Source organism: Myotis daubentonii, chromosome 6, assembly GCF_963259705.1.
Source record: "Myotis daubentonii chromosome 6, mMyoDau2.1, whole genome shotgun sequence".
NCBI classification, from domain to species: domain Eukaryota; kingdom Metazoa; phylum Chordata; class Mammalia; order Chiroptera; family Vespertilionidae; genus Myotis; species Myotis daubentonii.
The window spans coordinates 36,120,813-36,135,229 of record NC_081845.1 but is presented as its reverse complement, the minus strand read 5'-3'; the positions used below and the strand labels follow the sequence as shown (position 1 = coordinate 36,135,229).

At 38.2% G+C, this 14,417-nt stretch overlaps 1 protein-coding gene across 3 annotated transcripts in view; it reads right to left on the bottom strand.

Moving 5' to 3' along the window:
• Window positions 1-14,417, bottom strand: part of LAMA4 (laminin subunit alpha 4) — a 136,334-nt gene that overhangs the window by 33,002 nt on the left and 88,915 nt on the right. For all 3 annotated transcript variants that reach the window (XM_059700659.1, XM_059700658.1, XM_059700660.1), the window contains exons 15-22: window positions 14,190-14,331; window positions 13,242-13,338; window positions 8,982-9,098; window positions 6,245-6,424; window positions 4,878-5,017; window positions 1,997-2,170; window positions 947-1,092; window positions 145-307 (exon numbers count right to left, since the gene is read on the bottom strand). In XM_059700659.1, coding sequence (XP_059556642.1) covers window positions 145-307; window positions 947-1,092; window positions 1,997-2,170; window positions 4,878-5,017; window positions 6,245-6,424; window positions 8,982-9,098; window positions 13,242-13,338; window positions 14,190-14,331 — 1,159 coding nt within the window. The remainder of the gene's footprint in view (window positions 1-144; window positions 308-946; window positions 1,093-1,996; window positions 2,171-4,877; window positions 5,018-6,244; window positions 6,425-8,981; window positions 9,099-13,241; window positions 13,339-14,189; window positions 14,332-14,417) is intronic.

Here is a 14,417-nt window from a genome sequence, read left to right as displayed (position 1 = left end):
TCAGAAATCTACTACCCACTGAGTAAGCTCTTTCTTAAAATATGAAGATTTCTATCCCACGCCCAAATCATTGTAGGTCTTATAGACTTTTGAAAACAATCACTGTAGATTCACAGTAAGTCAGAATATAGCTGGAGAGCTTACCTTGAAGTTTGAAGGCACACCACCAACATAAAACACAGTGTCCTCGGGGTCCAGATCCAACAAGGAGTCATCCCCTGCAAACTCCCCCTTTTTAATAAACTTCTCCTCTGCAGTGCTACTGAGACTTGGGACTGTTAAAAACACCTTTCCATGTTTTCCCACCCTGTTGAGATGAACAATTGTTACTCTTTATTAGCCTGATAATTTTTAGAAAATACATATTTTTTAATGTCAAAATGTTAATGTTTCCTTGTCACAGAACTGGTAATTTGGTTTTTGTCACTCTCATAAGAAGTTATAGAATGCAGCAATCAATGGGAAGGGCAAAAAGAAGACATTCCATCTCAGAATTAATTCATGGATAGACCAGATAAAAAAATCTAATAATCAGATTGCTTTTAAAAAATGATGTCTAGCCAAAACCGGTTTGGCTCAGTGGATAGAGCGTCGGCCTGCGGACTGAAAGGTCCCAGGTTCGATTCCGGTCAAGGGCATGTACCTGGGTTGCAGGCACATCCCCAGTGGGAGATGTGCAGGAGGCAGCTGATAGATGTTTCTCTCTCATCGATGTTTCTAACTCTCTATCTCTCTCCCTTCCTCTCTGTGAAAAATCAATAAAATATATTTTAAAAAAGAAAAAAAATGATGTCTATTTTTCTAACCTTTTGTTTTTCAATAAGGTATTTGGAAAGAAGTCTAGGAAGACTGTGAGTGGTGTGTGTGTGTGTGTGTGTGTGTGTGTGTGTGTGTGTGTGTGTGTTATAAAATGTGCACACAGTCCTGTGTCATGCATTCACTTTACCTTTCAATCTTGACGATGCTGAAGTAAGCAGGCCATGAACTGACAGGCTTGGAGTCTAGGGGAATCTCTACATCCTTAGTTCCCAAATTATAGACATACACCAGGTTATCGTTTTTGATTGCAAGACCCATATACTCTTTTTTGGCCTGAAATGTCAATAAGTCACTTAAATAAAATACAAGTGAGTGAACATCATCTTTTGTTTTCATTTCTTTAAAGGACAATAAGCAATTCCAATACTTGGCTGTATCCAGGCATGTCTGTTCTGATTTATAACCAAAGTTCCTGATAGATTGCACAGCATCTCTTCCTCTCCATCCTCCCTGTGGCTGCATAAGTCTGCTGTGCCCCCCACTACCCACATCCCAGCCTTGTCCAAGTGCATCTGGACAAGGAGGCAAGCAACTGTAGGCTTATGGACATTTGATGGCTCCCGAGAGTGTGCTAATCTTGTTTAGTTAAGCAGGGATATAATGCAGCCTGCCAATACCAATTGCTACTCATCTTTAAACATAATAGGCCTCTGCATTCTGAAAGTCTTTGAAATGCTCCTTTCAGAGTCCTCAGAGATAGCAGTGTGAGGCTGATATAAAGCAAGCCCAGAGGTATCCCACACAAAAGGAATTACTTGCCTTTAAATCACTACTTTAGTCTTGGCACTAAAATGATCTATACTTTTTGAGTTTTCGGAATGGGAATTTTGTTGTTGGGATAGGGTAGCTTTGTTGTAAGGCAAAGGAAAAGCACCAATTTTTTCTTTTAAGAGTATTCTCTCTTTTTAAGAAGTACAAATTGGTAGTTACAAACTATTCACAAGGGTGTAAAGTTAAGCATAGGGAATATAGTCAATAATATTGTGCTAACTATATATGGTGTCAGGTGGGTACTAGGAATATTGGAGGAAACACTTTGTAAAGTATATGATTATCTAACCACTGTGCTGTACACCTGAAACTAATACAAAATAATATTGAATGTAAGTTGTCATTGAAAAATAAGAAAAAAAACCCGCAACAAATGAAAAATATAAATAAAACCTCATGCTCTTACGTTTTTGCTTCCGAGATATAGGATAAACTGATCTGCAATCCCAGCCAGTTCTGGCTGCTTCACAGGAGGTTTCACGTACAGGCTCAGGGATGTGAAGGTCCTTAAGTCATCTATCCTGGCTTTAGGGTGCACTTCGACTGCAGACTGGCCATCGAACATCATGGAGACTTGGATCTGGAGTTACAAAATCATTCCATTAAAAGTACGCTGCAGAAATGGGCACGGTTCTCAGTGGGTCTCCCTCATTCCTGATGGGGTCTCTGAGCTCTCTTCTCCTCCATGCTTCATTTGCTTATGTCCTCACCTCCTCAAACAAAGGATTTAAGGCATATTGTAATATAATAGTTTAAGTTTAAAACACGGTGACGAAGTAAGTCTAAGAAAGAGGATCCATAGGAATTCCACACTGAACTACATACTTGGTTGAAGTGAACTAAGCAGCTTGAAGGGATACTTATACAATTCACAAGACCTGTAAGATTAACAACAATGAATTCATCAGGAGAAGTATAACTAACTAACACTGGGTCCTAGTACAGTTAAGAATTTTCCCCCAGGATCTTTAAAAGAGGAGCATGGGGCGAGGCTGTAAGCAGCACCCTTGACTGCATATGGACAGTTGAGAGGGGCCTAGAGCCAGCTTTGGAGTCTGAAACAGGGTCTTGAAAACTGGCTCTGCCACTTACTAGCCATGTAACTCAAACAATCACTTACCCTTCAGTTTCCTCATCTGTAAAATGAGGACAATAAGTTTGTTGTGAGAATGAAATAAGACAATAACTATAAAATGCATTCCAGTGCCTGGCTCTATCATTACAATAATCCTAAGAATGAATTCATGAATATGTGTCTTCTAATGATTCGCAGAAAGGCATCACAACAAAGCACAATTCAGTCAATGCATTTCTAAGAGGCCCAGGATGATATGCTAAATGGATTTGAGGTGATTTTCAGAGTATTCAGAAGAAGATAAGACTGTGTATATCCATGCCATTTATGCAAATATTTCTCAATGATTGGATGTATTTACATCAATTAATTAATATTGATTTGGTTAATACTGATGGTGAGTGAGCTCAAGATTATCTTACCAGGTGCCTACAGTACAGCTGTCCTATGTTGCCAGCTGGTTAAACATTAATGCGTGTTAATAAACTATCACACTGTGTGGGATTAACATAAAAACTGAGAGCCAGAGAAGGATGTCTTATCTACACAGAAAGATCTAACTCTAAGGAGCCTGGTGGGTTCCTTAGTCATTGCCAAGACTCTCTTTAGAAAGTGGTTTTAGGTTTTTTAGGCCCCCAAATTCTACTCCATATGAATAAAACTACCAAAAGGACTCAAAGAAAACTTAGCCTTGGAAATGCCATTTCTTGATGATAAACCTTTTTTGAAATGTTCTTCAAGGTATCTAAAAAACGTAATTTGTGGTGTGAAATCAATTACCATATATCATTTAAAACGTGGGTATATTTAACAATCACTATCTCCCTCTGGTACAAAATAATTGAATTCTAACTCTTTTTTTCTGTAAGTAATTCAGGCCAATAGTCTGTTCAGGCCAATTCTCAATTGAGAAAATAACATAATATAATTTGGCTGTAAAAAATTTTGCTGGTCTATAAATCAATAAAGAAGAAATTAAAAAGAATTTCAGAGGAAAGGTGGGGGAGGGTGGGTGGGCAGGAAGAGATCAACCAAAGAACTTATATGCATACTAGAGGCCTGGTGCACAAAATTCGGGCATGGTAGGGTCCCTAGGCCTGGCTGGCAATCAGGGCCAACCTGTGGGGTGACTGGTGGGGCTATTGGGGGCCCCTGCTGGTACCTGCCTTGGCTGGCCTGGCACCGCCAGCTTGCTGGTCCTGCCTCCCCCCGCCCCCCCCCCCCCCGACTGCTGGGTCTGGGCCTGCAGGCTAGGGCAGGTCCTGCATTGAGCATCTGCCCCTGGTGGTCAGTGTGCATCATAGCGACTGGTTGTCCCACGGTTGTTCTGCCGTTCAGTCAATTTGCATATTAGGCTTTTATTATATAGGATATGAATAACCCATAACCCATGGCCCCAGACAATAGGGTGGTGAGGTCTGGGGCAGGGGTCAGGGGTTGGAGGGTGGGGGAAGGGGCAGGCTAGAAGAGATGAGTGTCAGTGGGGGGGGGGGGGGGAGGAGATAAAGTGACATATGTAATACTTTCAATAATAAAGATTAAAAAAAAAAAGAAAGCTAAAGAACAAGCCCTGTTTCACCACACCAAAATGTTAACTGTTGTGTCAGGCTATATTCCTACCAACACTAGTGCTAGTTATACTAGTTGCAGTGTTGCTTCTGTATAAGCATCTCAGAATAGGGCCTTTTTTGAGATTATTCAGTTTAGCTGAGATGTGATTCCTCAGTTAAGCCTGTGGAAGGGTCAGTAAAAGCTCTGTGTACAACACAATCCTCTGTGTTGTACCAGAAAATTCTCTGAAGAGATAGATGGGCAAGATTATTCCATATAGCAATTGCACTAAAACAACTGTTAAAATGAATAATAATAATAATAATAATAATAATAATAATAATTGTGTCTTTTTTTGTGGTTGGCTTCACTTGATTTCTTTTGTTGTATAAACCATGTTGACTAGGTTAAGTGTGTGGTCTTAAGTCGTGGCTATGCCTTAGAATCCCTGGGGAGCTTTAAGAAAATACAGGTGCTGAATCCTTTCTCTCGAGAGCCTGATGCGTTGCTTTGAGCTTGGGACCAGGAAAGGTTTAGTTTTCAAAGCTCTTCATGTGATTCTGATGAACAGAGGGAGCTGAGAACTATGGACCTGGGAGCTGCTCTTCATACTCTCATTGTCTCCCAGTGATCAATACTAATGAGTCTTTTCATGGCTTACCTTGCTGGCAACACTTCTGGTCTGAGCAATGAGCTCTCGGATCCTCCGGATGCTGGCGGAAACGTTGCTTGCAGGCTGCTTCTGCTCAACTGTGCGAAGCTGATCCAGGAGCTGAGGGACAACCTCTGTCAAATTTCTTACTGTAGTTAATAAAAATTAATCACTCGTGTAAATATCTCATTACTGACTACATTCCAGGAATGAGGTGAAGAAACAAACACATGATTACTTCTGGTAGAACTATAAGAAATTATTTTTAATCCTGCAAAATTAATAGTTAAGCCCAAGGCATAATTAATTCCTCTTTTGTGACATTTACAGCACATATTGATTCATAAATGTATGCAGAACCAGCTAACTTATAAAGCACATGTCTGAAGGGCGGCATCCAGAATAAATATGCAGATGTTTTTTCACCACACACCACACACAGGTTGTTCGCACTTATAATACTACTGATATAACAGCTTTAAAAATTCTGGGCAAAAGAAGGTTGTTTCCCAGGATGCTCATTCACAGGCCACACTGCTGCTGCGGCAGTCCCAGCAGAGGCGGAGGCAGACGGAGGAGACAAGGGAGCACTGAGAGAAGTGGTTGAGCATTGACCCATGCACCAAGAGGTTGCTGGTTCGATTCCTGGTCAGGACTTGCCCAGGTTGTGGGCCTGGTTGTCGTTGGGGGGCATATAGATGTTTCTCTCTCATTGATATTTCTATATCTCTCTCCTTTCCTATCTCTCTAAAACTCAATAAATACATTTTTAAAAAATATGAGACTGGAAAAAATTTCTCAAGTAATATGTGATTTTTACATCTATATGTAACTAACTAAATGAGGTGGGCATCTAAGTATCTCCTTTTTATTGCTATAATCTTGTGCTCAAGCTAGCCAACAAACTGTCTTCTTAGTGAGAAGCTTCCGTTATATTTGGCCATATTCAGTACTTGTTGGTAATAGCCTGATTTTTTGGGATAAGGATAAAGTAATGCTCTTTAGTAAAATCAATGCTGCTTAGTAAATGTTTTTCCTAAAAGCAAGATTGTGAAGATTATTTACTCTAACATGTGATTGACCTTCTTCCTGAAAGAATCAGGCTTACATTAACAAAAACAAATGCTAACATATTTTACATAGAAGATAGTCATGACTCTTAACCAATCTATTTAGTGTTTATGTGAAGTATATATATTTCATATGTACACACACATATTGATAGACGAACTAAGCAAAAGTTTTTCTCCTTTTGTAAGCTAACTTCTACAGTATTCCAATCTGAAACCCAAAGGAAGAAAACTTCTTAAAGTATGTGAAGAGTTCAATGGCCAGTTCCTCAACTGGATGCAAACTGAGAAATTTCTAAGGGATACCTGCATCTCTGGCAGAGTCCACTGCAGTATTGTAAGCAAAAGAGTCAAACTTTTGAAGGCTCTGTGACCAGCTGGCGAGGTTGTCAGCCATCGGGGCGGTGGCCTGCTGGACTCCCATCGTTGTCCTGTTTGCCTCCTTGGTGACCAGCTTGGACTGACTCAGGCGCTGCTGAGCGTCACCTTCACACAGAACACAAGGACACTCACTTTGCAGAGAAGCAGGGCATTTGGAGGGAACATTAACATCCATTTATTCACTGGGTGACACAGACCTTATTAAATGTTGAGCTTTTAAGCCAAATGAAGATATTTAAACATATGTTCATTATGATGTAAGTTAGGTGCACAAGACTACTGTAAGCAGTATTAATAAGTGAGCTTGGAAGACTCTAGAGCAGTGATGGCGAACCTATGACACGCGTGTCAGAGGTGACACGCAAACTCATTTTTTGGGTTGATTTTTCTTTGTTAAATGGCATTTAAATATATAAAATAAATATCAAAAATGTGTCTTTGTTTTACTATGGTTGCAAATATCAAAAAATTTCTATATGTGACACGGCACCAGAGTTAAGTTAGGGTTTTTCAAAATACTGACACGCCGAGCTCAAAAGGTTCGCCATCACTGCTCTAGAGTCTCATTAAAATCACGTAGTGTATTTAGAACACTTTCTATTGAGAAGTAAATGAAAAAGTAATTAGTATTTATTCAGGTTAGAGACCTGGTGAGAAAGCCACAGAAAATTCATATGAGAGATAACTCATAATATGTTTGTGTCTTAAATTGATAGTAAATATCACTTTCTTCTATGTGGAACAAGTTTTGCCATAAAAATGATGCTCTAATATAGGAGTAAATTGGTAAGGAAATATATTTTTGAATAAGAAAAGCAAATTTAAAATATATTTTGAAATTCAACTTCATTAAAAATCTACATATATAAAGTAATATGTTTACAGCAAAATGCTCTTTTTTTTACTAGGTATGAGATTATAAAATATTTTTCTTCCCTTGTTCTTTCTTTTCTTCTCTATTTTCTAATATGCTCATGTATTATTTCTGTAACAAAAACAATTAAAAATGCCTCAGGACGGGTTGTAGCTTCAGTTTTTTTAAAAGTGAAGAAACATTTAATTCAACTGTATATGCTCTGAACTCTGGTGGAGGTAGCGTTGAATCCTGGGTTTGCTTCTTTTGGAACTGTGCCTTTTGGAGCAAGCTCCATAACCTTGACACGCCTCGGGGTTCACAGCAGCCTGAAGGTTAGTTAGGGTGACACTTTCCCACGTGAGATAATGTGGGTAAAACACAGCCTAGAGCAGTGATGGCGAACCTATGACACGCGAACTCATTTTTTTTTGGTTGATTTTTCTTTGTTAAATGGCATTTAAATATATAAAATAAATATCAAAAATATAAATTTTTGTTTTACTATGGTTGCAAATATCAAAAAATTTCTATATGTGACACGGCACCAGAGTTAAGTTAGGGTTTTTCAAAATGCTGACACGCCGAGCTCAAAAGGTTCGCCATCACTGGCCTAGAGCCTAGCATGTGATAGCCCTGATGGTACTGACCACAGGGACTGCCCAGGGATGACACTCCCCGGCAGGGCTTGGGTGTGCGGGAGCACTGCAGCTGGATGTGATTGTGTAGTAAAACATCCACTCCCTGTGGTCCTGTTTTAGCTCTCACTGCTGGGGAAGGCACATCTGCTTCCAATCATGTCTTTCTAAAATACCACTGGAGTCTCAGATTAGGCAAGATGAGGGCCCTTGTTTCTCTATTTTGCTCACTGGTCTCCCTGCTTCACTATAAAAATGATGTGGCATGTAACAGAGGGCAGCTGTTTACAGTTGGGACCAGAGAAACCCAATAACCATATTTGGATGTTCATAACAAACTAGGTTACTGAACAGTGCGTAAAAGCAGTATGATTTGAGGAAAACAACACACACACACACACACACACACACACACACACACAAAATTGGAGGAAAATTCTCTCAAATTTAATGGTCACCCTTAGATGGTGTAGTTTTCAAGAATTTTCTTTGTGTGTGTGTGTGTGTGTAATGAACATAGTTTCTTTTGTCATCAGAAAACAATATCCTATATAATAAAAGGCCAGCCACCATAAGCGTAACGACCAGAATGACCAGAGACCAGAACCACCACAGCCCCTCGCTGGGCTGGATCAGCTCCCAAGCAAGTGGTTAGGGGTGATCAGACAGGCAGGCAGAGTGGTTAGGGGCAATCAGGTAGGCAGAAGGCTTCTCACAGGGCTGGCCCCGCCCCCTAGCACAGAAAGAGGGAGTCCTAGGCTACCAGCGGCGACTCTGTGGCAGGTGTGGCTGGCCAGGGATCGCCTCGCAGAGGGAGGCCCAGGCCAGTCAAGCCATTGCACCCCATTCCTGTTGCCTGCAGAGGAACAGGCACATATGGCAAGCAGTGGCAGTGGCGGGGGTGGGGCCAGCTGCCTGCCGCTGGGGGAAAGAAAGCCCTGATAGGCGCTGATCTCAGGCCAGGGCTAAGGACCCTGCCTGAGAGGTCCTCGATTGTGAGAGGGTGCAGGCCGGGCTGAGGGTCCCCTCTGAGTGCATGAATTTTCATGCATTGGGCCCCTAGTTTATTTATAAAAAGGTTGATAAGCAAGGAATCACCTACATCTTCCTCAAAGGTTTATCTAATACCAGTGAACAAATAGATGAAGCTTAAGTTCTGTCGGATCCTTACCTCTTTCTGTGGCTTGTAGTTGCTTAATGGCATCATTTAATCTGCTTTTAAGGTTACTCTTTCTTGCTACGGCTCCCCCCACACGCCTGCTGGTGTCAGCCACAGCCTCATCATTGCCTGAGGAGAAGAAGCCGAAAAAAGTACCAGTGGGGCCAGAATGCCAGGAGAAAAAACTCCATTTCAGCAAGAGAAATTCTGATTGTACCATGGAGTCATCTGCAGCATTGTGAATATGACATGAGAGTGAGTTATGGTGATGGCTGGTTATGTAAGAGTAATTCTTTTTTCTGAATTGTTTCAATAAAATTTTAATTGATACACAACATGCATCTTGAACAGGGCACACATTATAAATGCACATCTTGATGAATTTTCTTAAACCAAACATAAAATATAACCAGAGTCCAGGTCAAGAAAATAGAATATTATTTTAGCACCCTTACAATTTCCTGGGAATTCTGCAGTTACCCAAAGATGACCACTATTCTGATTCTCTCTCTGTCTGTTAGTTGTGTCTGTTTCTAAATTTTATTAAAAGGAAATAATACAGTACTGTATTTTAAAAATATTTTTTGTATCTCTGTTTTAATTTCTGTAGAGTTGTAAGTCTTGATACCTGCAGTTTGTCTTCCATCTTTGTTTTTATTCTTCAAAATTGTGCTGGCTATTCTTGCCCCCTACCCCATTTCCATATAAATTCTAGAATTATTCTGCATACAGTGCTGATATTAAATCTATAGATACATTTTGCAGAATTGACATTTTTACAAATTTGAATCTTCCTCTTAATTTATACACTTTTAATTATTCTTCTTTAGATATAAATTCTCATTTGATCTCCATTGAGAAATTCTTTAATTTCTTTCAGGAGCATATTGTAGTTTTACATGTAGAGATCTTAGCATTTTTCATCAGATTTATTGCTGGGTATTGTATTGCAAACGGTGTTATTTTTAAAAGTTAATTTCTCATTGGTATACACAGAACTAAACTGGATTTTATCCATTGAATTGGTAATGTGGGGCTTCCTTGTCTTGCTTTCAATGTTGGTGGGAAAGCTTTCAATATTTCAATTTTAGTTTGATGAATATCATTTTATTATTCTTTATTGAATTATGGAAGGTAAAGTCTATGCCTAGTTTGCTATTAGTTTTTTAAAAATATGAATGGGTATGGCATTTTGTTAAATAATTTTCCTGCATGTAGTGAGATGATCATATAAATCTGTAAGTGTGGTGAGTTACTATTGATGTTTTAAATGTTAAACTATCCTTGAAATCTGGAATAAACTTAACTTGGTCTCATTATAAGAGAATTTGGCTTATAAATTTTCCTTTTTGATAATATCCTTGTCAGATTTTGGTATTTTGTTTGCTTCATAGAGGAAGTTAGAGAGTATTCCCACTTCTTCTATTTTCTAGAAGAATTTATATATGAGTGGTGTCATTTTTCTTTAAAAGTTTGGAAGAACCCATTGATTCCTTGAGATTTCTTTTGTGGGAGGGTTTAATTACTGATTAAATTTATTATACAGCCTGTCAGATTTTCTATTTGTTCTTGTTTCAGTTTTAAGAGTCTTTTTCTTACAAAACTATTATTGAAAGTGTGCTTGTAGCATAGTCCTAAACTGTGTTATCTGGGACCTAATCCAAAAAAGTCAGGATATAATAACTTGTCATCTGAACTGAAGAATCAACTTCCCAAAAATGTGTTCATGCTTTGTTTACTTTACAAACCACCAAAGAAATAATGCTTCTTGATAAACAGAAAAATACCGGTTCACTTCCCATTATATACCTCTCTTTATTTCTAATGGGCTTGTAGATATATACTCTCCCATGGTGTACTTACTCCTTTTTATTGAATAATCTGGTATGCTTGGTTTACTGTTCAGTTATTTTTATCGCCACATGTGTATAATGGGTATACAATGGGTGGTGCTTAGTTGACTCTGTCACCAAGTACAATGTAACCAAAGTACAAGCATTGCTTTCTTATTTCCTCTGGGTAGTGCCTGAGAATTTCCCAGAATTCAAGGAGGGACTTAAACATTTTGTAGTTGTAGTGAACTCTCTCTCCCTCTTTTAACTTCACTTTTTGAATATTGTGGTATAAAAAAATCTTTTCATCTCTTTTTTTTGGGTCCTTTGACTGCAGAAAACACTAGCTGATATACTGAGAAATAATATATTTAGTTCTGTATTTGGAACTCGTAAAAATAGGAGAAAGAAAATCTATTTTGAGCTGGATGTTTATAAGAAGAAATGTTTCATGAAGAGCATGTCCTATTTGGAACTTATTGTCTTACATAAACATTTTTTTATTTTACAAATGAATTCAATAGATTTCTTTAAATAGCTGCTTCCTGAGTTTATTAACTATTTGACAATGAAGAAAAGGAAGAAAATGAAGATGATTGATCATTGAAAGTCATTTGCATCTAAATTAACAGTAATCTGAAATTACAATGTAACTCAGTAGATGAATATGGCTCAGCTTGGAAATTTAAACGTATATCACAAACATGTGTATTGTTTAAAGGGAGGCAAGTTCTTAACCACACAGTCTTAACTTTCCTTCAGTGTCCCTTTTACAAATAAATACATGAAGGGATTTAAATAGCAAGATCATGAAATAGGTGACAAAATCTACAATATATTCAAAGAGACCAATAAAGAGAGACTTATCTGTATATAAAACATTGAATTTTAAAGAGATAGCATTCCTAAAATAGAAAAATTGCTTTCATGAGGTTCAATAACTCAATAATGACAGGATTGAGACAATACTTTGCAAATTATCGAGGAAAATAAAATATTTAAGTCATTGAATCATGAAGACCTGCATATTCTGGTCTTCACAAAACATGAAACAAAAGCAATACATAGACATGGCAACATTTACTTAAAATATTTTACTATGCATCAAATTCCTTACTGTTACTAATGTAACTTTTCTAAAGAGTATGGTCAAGACTGGCATAAAATAATAGTTGTTTTGTGGTAATTAAATAGTTAAATATTCTGCATATGAAAAACAATGCACTTATTTTCCATGTACTTCTTTGTAAAAAAAAAAAAAGGCACAGTAATACTCGAGATTAATTGCTTTGATAAAATTACATAAAGTGTTCAGTTTCAAGCTTGGCCTTTTGTTTTTAGGTGGTAATTAGAAGTTAGCTAGATAATGGATTTCCAGCCTCATTAGTCAATGCTCGACTATCCTTAGAAATGAGTTCATTACGTCAGTGATGAATAATGTTCAGCGAAATTCTTATTCAATTCAATTATTTTTAAGATTCAGAATTGATTAAAACGATTCACTTTAATTTTTTCCTCCCTCTCCCACTCTTGGGAGGTATTGCTTCAGCAGATGCAAACACCAGCCTTTGAAAATGCTTCTTTCCCTATGGCCATTAGGCTTGTCCTAAATACAATAACTTTGAAAAACACAAGCTACAAGAAAGCAGAAATAACCAAATGGCTTTGTGGTACCCTATCCTCCTGACCCTCACAGTGGTGACCCAAATGGGTCATCATGGGTAAAATTCTAAGGAAACTTCTGAATTGTCCAAGAAAGAATAAATGATGTGCAATATAGTTTTAGTGTTAAGTGTCTTTTGGCATAATCTCGATAAAAATTGATGTTTGTATTAATTAGTCCATTTGATTATCAAGAATTCCCACCACATGTTTTACTATATAAAAGTGGTGTGTGTGTGTGTGTGTGTGTGTGTGTGTGTGTGTGTGTGTGTGTCTGTTTTGCTTTTTTGTTAATCCTCACCCAAGGGGATATTTTCCCCATTGAGTGGAAGGGAGGGGGAAAAGAGAGAGAGGGGGAGAGAGAGAGAGAGAGAGAGAGAGAGAGAGAGAGAGAGACACTGATCTGAGAGACACATCTACCAGTTGTCTCCCACATGCTCCCTGTCTGGGGCCAGCAGAGGAACGTGAGACTCTGGTAGTCTTCAGTGCACAGACCAATGCTCTAACCACTGGACCATGATGGCTAGGGCAAAAGGTATGTGTGTGTGTGTGTGCGTGTGTGCGTGTGTGTGTTTTAATCCACAATTTATTTCAAAATATCTAATCTTTGCTTTGTTACACCTTGACTCTGAGCAGAAACTATTAATGTATTATTCAGTTGAAATATCACTTATTCTTTAATCCTAGAATTTTAAAATCTGTCTACCTGCAGAAATATTATATGAAAGGAGGGAAGCAGCTGTAAACCCGAAGGAGGTGGGAAAGTGAAGATACTTACTGGAATCTGCCCTTGTTTGCAGTTGTCTGGCTTGATTGAGGAGGTTCTCGCTTTCATCTTTATGGTAAATGATTTGAGTGTCAATCCCACTCACAGCCTACAAAGGAATTGAGTGGAGAAAGTAAGAATGATGGTAGAAGAGCTATTTGTGATTTAAATGATGCAGTTTATCTGCTAAACACCAAACAAAATCCATGCAGTTTTATTTTCATAGGTCATCTTTCAAGGTCAAAGGTGAACATGAGACAACAATGTCCTCGCATTTTCAAGATAAATGATTTTTGAGGAAAATTCAGTAAACTAAGAATAGCGCCTGGCCAAGGCCTCATCAAAATGCTTGTCCTGTAGAAACTATCAACAAATAATTTTTGATTTGAAAAAAGTCAAAAGATGAAAGGGATTAAAAAGTAAAAACTAATAGGTATAAAAATAGTCGTGGAGATGTAAAAAAGCAAAGGGAATATAGTCAATAATATTGTAATAACCATGTATGGGGCCAGGTGGGTACTAGATTTATAGGGTTGATCACTTCATAAGGTACATATACATAAATGTCTAATCACTATGTTGTACACCAAAACTAATATAATATTGTATGTCAGCTGCAATTGGGAAATACTAAATTGGGGGGAAAAAAGAAAAAATATGAATGTCTGCATAAAGCATATTCTCCCTCACCAGGAACTAGTCTTAAATATGTTTTATTCAGGAATTGTGGCTTCAAACAACTGTCCAAAAAACTGGCATTTGCTGTCTGGAGTAGGGCACATCTTGAAGAAATTGCACTATTGAAACATTCGTAACATAAATAAAACGGTCTTTTCTTAGTTCTGCTCTTCCTGCCACTTGTGTTACATTGGAAGACCAAGAGATGACATTAGAAAACAGAAAAGTCATATCTGGGAAAAGGCAACATATAAATGAACTTTAAAATAAGAGAATACTCACATCGTAAATTTGGTCAGTGATGTTCAAAGCCAACTCTGCTGTATCATTGGCTTCACTAACGTAATTGGCGATGTTTTCATAGACATTGGAAGCGTCCAAAGCCTTCTGAACCAGCCCGTTTGTATCTGAACTGTGTAAATTCCTGTTAATGAACAAACTTGTCACTATTGTTCCACCTCACCTCTTTGGGAAACTGGGCCATTTGTAGGGCTTGATTGGAATGCTTCC